General features: G+C 44.5%; 1 protein-coding gene across 1 annotated transcript; it reads left to right on the top strand.

Moving 5' to 3' along the window:
* The first annotated feature begins 431 nt into the window (after positions 1-431).
* Positions 432-961, top strand: LOC144574298 (uncharacterized). Its single transcript, XM_078324237.1, has one exon. It carries the CDS (start codon positions 459-461, stop codon positions 924-926), a length of 468 nt encoding a protein of 155 aa, XP_078180363.1. The 5' UTR covers positions 432-458; the 3' UTR covers positions 927-961.
* Positions 962-1755: the final 794 nt, after the last annotated feature.

The following is a 1755-nucleotide window of genomic DNA, read 5'->3' as shown; positions in this document are numbered from 1 at the left end:
GCCCAATGGGAATACTCAAAACATGTGCTAAACGCCTAAAAACACCAGGTACATTTCCCCAGATAAGGTCACCTATAAACGTGGCAGGCATGTAGCTTGCAACGGTGTGCCACGTATCTGCAAGGTGTAGGCGTGTAGCTCTCTACCAAACTACAGTCTACAGCAATGCTGTTTTGGTGATTTGGCGTAATTCTCTGGCAATAACACTATTACAGTATGGTCCTGATTAATTGTGCATGCACCTCCTCGTGGACCCCATCACACCCTCCGCTGGCGGGCCCGATCTTGTGTCCCCCGTTTGAAATCCAGGCTGTGATGCTCCCCCTTTGACTCCACTACACGACAGAGTACCAACTCTTAACTCCCAACTATAAATAAACCTCCCTTCTCTGCTTTCTCCAAATCAAACCAAAACACACTCCACTGCTCCTCATCTCTTAAAACAACAGCATCTAACAATGGGTCAATGCACCTCAGTTCAAGCCACCTCACCAGCAACCGTCAAGCTAGTCCTATCTGACGGTGGTTTGCGCGAGTTCTCGTGGCCGATCAAACCGGCATACATTCTCGGCAAAGAAGAACAAACATCCTTCGTGTGTGATTCTGACACAATGGAGATCGATCAGATTGTCACAGCAACAGCTTCTAGCAGGGAGCTCAGGCTTGGGCAGATCTATTTTGTATTGCCGAAGTCAATGCTGAATCGGCCTCTGAAGGCTGAGGAAATGGCGGCATTGGTGGTTAGAGCAAGCGGCGCGCTTGCTAAAGCCAGTAGCGGTGGAAAGGGTCGTAAGGGAACGGTCACGCCACTTGTGTTTGAGATGGAGGAGGAAAGCAATAAAGAGGAGAAGAAGAGAGTTGGAGAGAGGAAGGGAAGTAGCAAAGGGCGTAAATTTGCTCCTGATTTGAGCGCCATTGCCGAGTGAGATTGATACGAATGAGAAGGAATTGAAAAAAAGAAAGAAAAGGTTAAACATGAAGCACCACGGATGGATCGGGTTCATGGTTTACGTATGGATCTGATCTGAATCTGATGGTTCGAACCAGAAGGCCCGCATAAAGGACAAAAACGAACAACCGTGCTAATAAGAACGCAATCAATAATAGGAGGCCGGGCCGAAAGGAAAAGGCCCAAAGCAGCTAAAGGATAGAATCAGGCATGGAACAAACGGCTTAGATCAGGAAAAAGCCACTATTCTAAAACACTGTACTGTAGTTTCTCTAGTGTCTAATTAATGTTTAATGATGAAAGCAAAAGATGCCATCAGTTGTGTTGTGTTGTGTCCGAATTCACTGCTTGTTGGGAAACTTATCTACTCGTAACCTGCACCATTAATTGCATCCCATTTAAGTCATTAGTTTCTCTAGTGGGGATCATTAGTCTTATTATTGTTGGTAACGGCTTTAATTAGATACTCCAGCTAATAAGCAATTGGCATTTTCTTTAAGGACAGTGATAACAATCCCCGCAGGTTTATCCCCGCATTTATCCCCGCAGATACTGCCAAAAAAAACATGGAGGGACCACTCTATCATTAATGAGCGTTTAAAAAACCGCGGGTATTTAACTTGAAGCATTAAAGTATTTACCTTGAATTTGTCAGGTATTAAACCCTATGCAGTGATCTCTATTTATGAAAGAATAAATCAATCCATTAATTGTCCCCGCACAAAATTTCCTTTTTTTTTGAATCGTTCCCGCACAACTGGGGACCATTAAACATGGGGGGACCGCTCAATCATTAATGAACGTTT

Source organism: Carex rostrata, chromosome 22, assembly GCF_964058835.1.
Source record: "Carex rostrata chromosome 22, lpCarRost1.2, whole genome shotgun sequence".
NCBI classification, from domain to species: Eukaryota; Viridiplantae; Streptophyta; class Magnoliopsida; order Poales; family Cyperaceae; genus Carex; species Carex rostrata.
The sequence above is the reverse complement of the archived record's forward strand: the minus strand, read 5'-3'. Positions and strand labels throughout refer to the sequence as shown.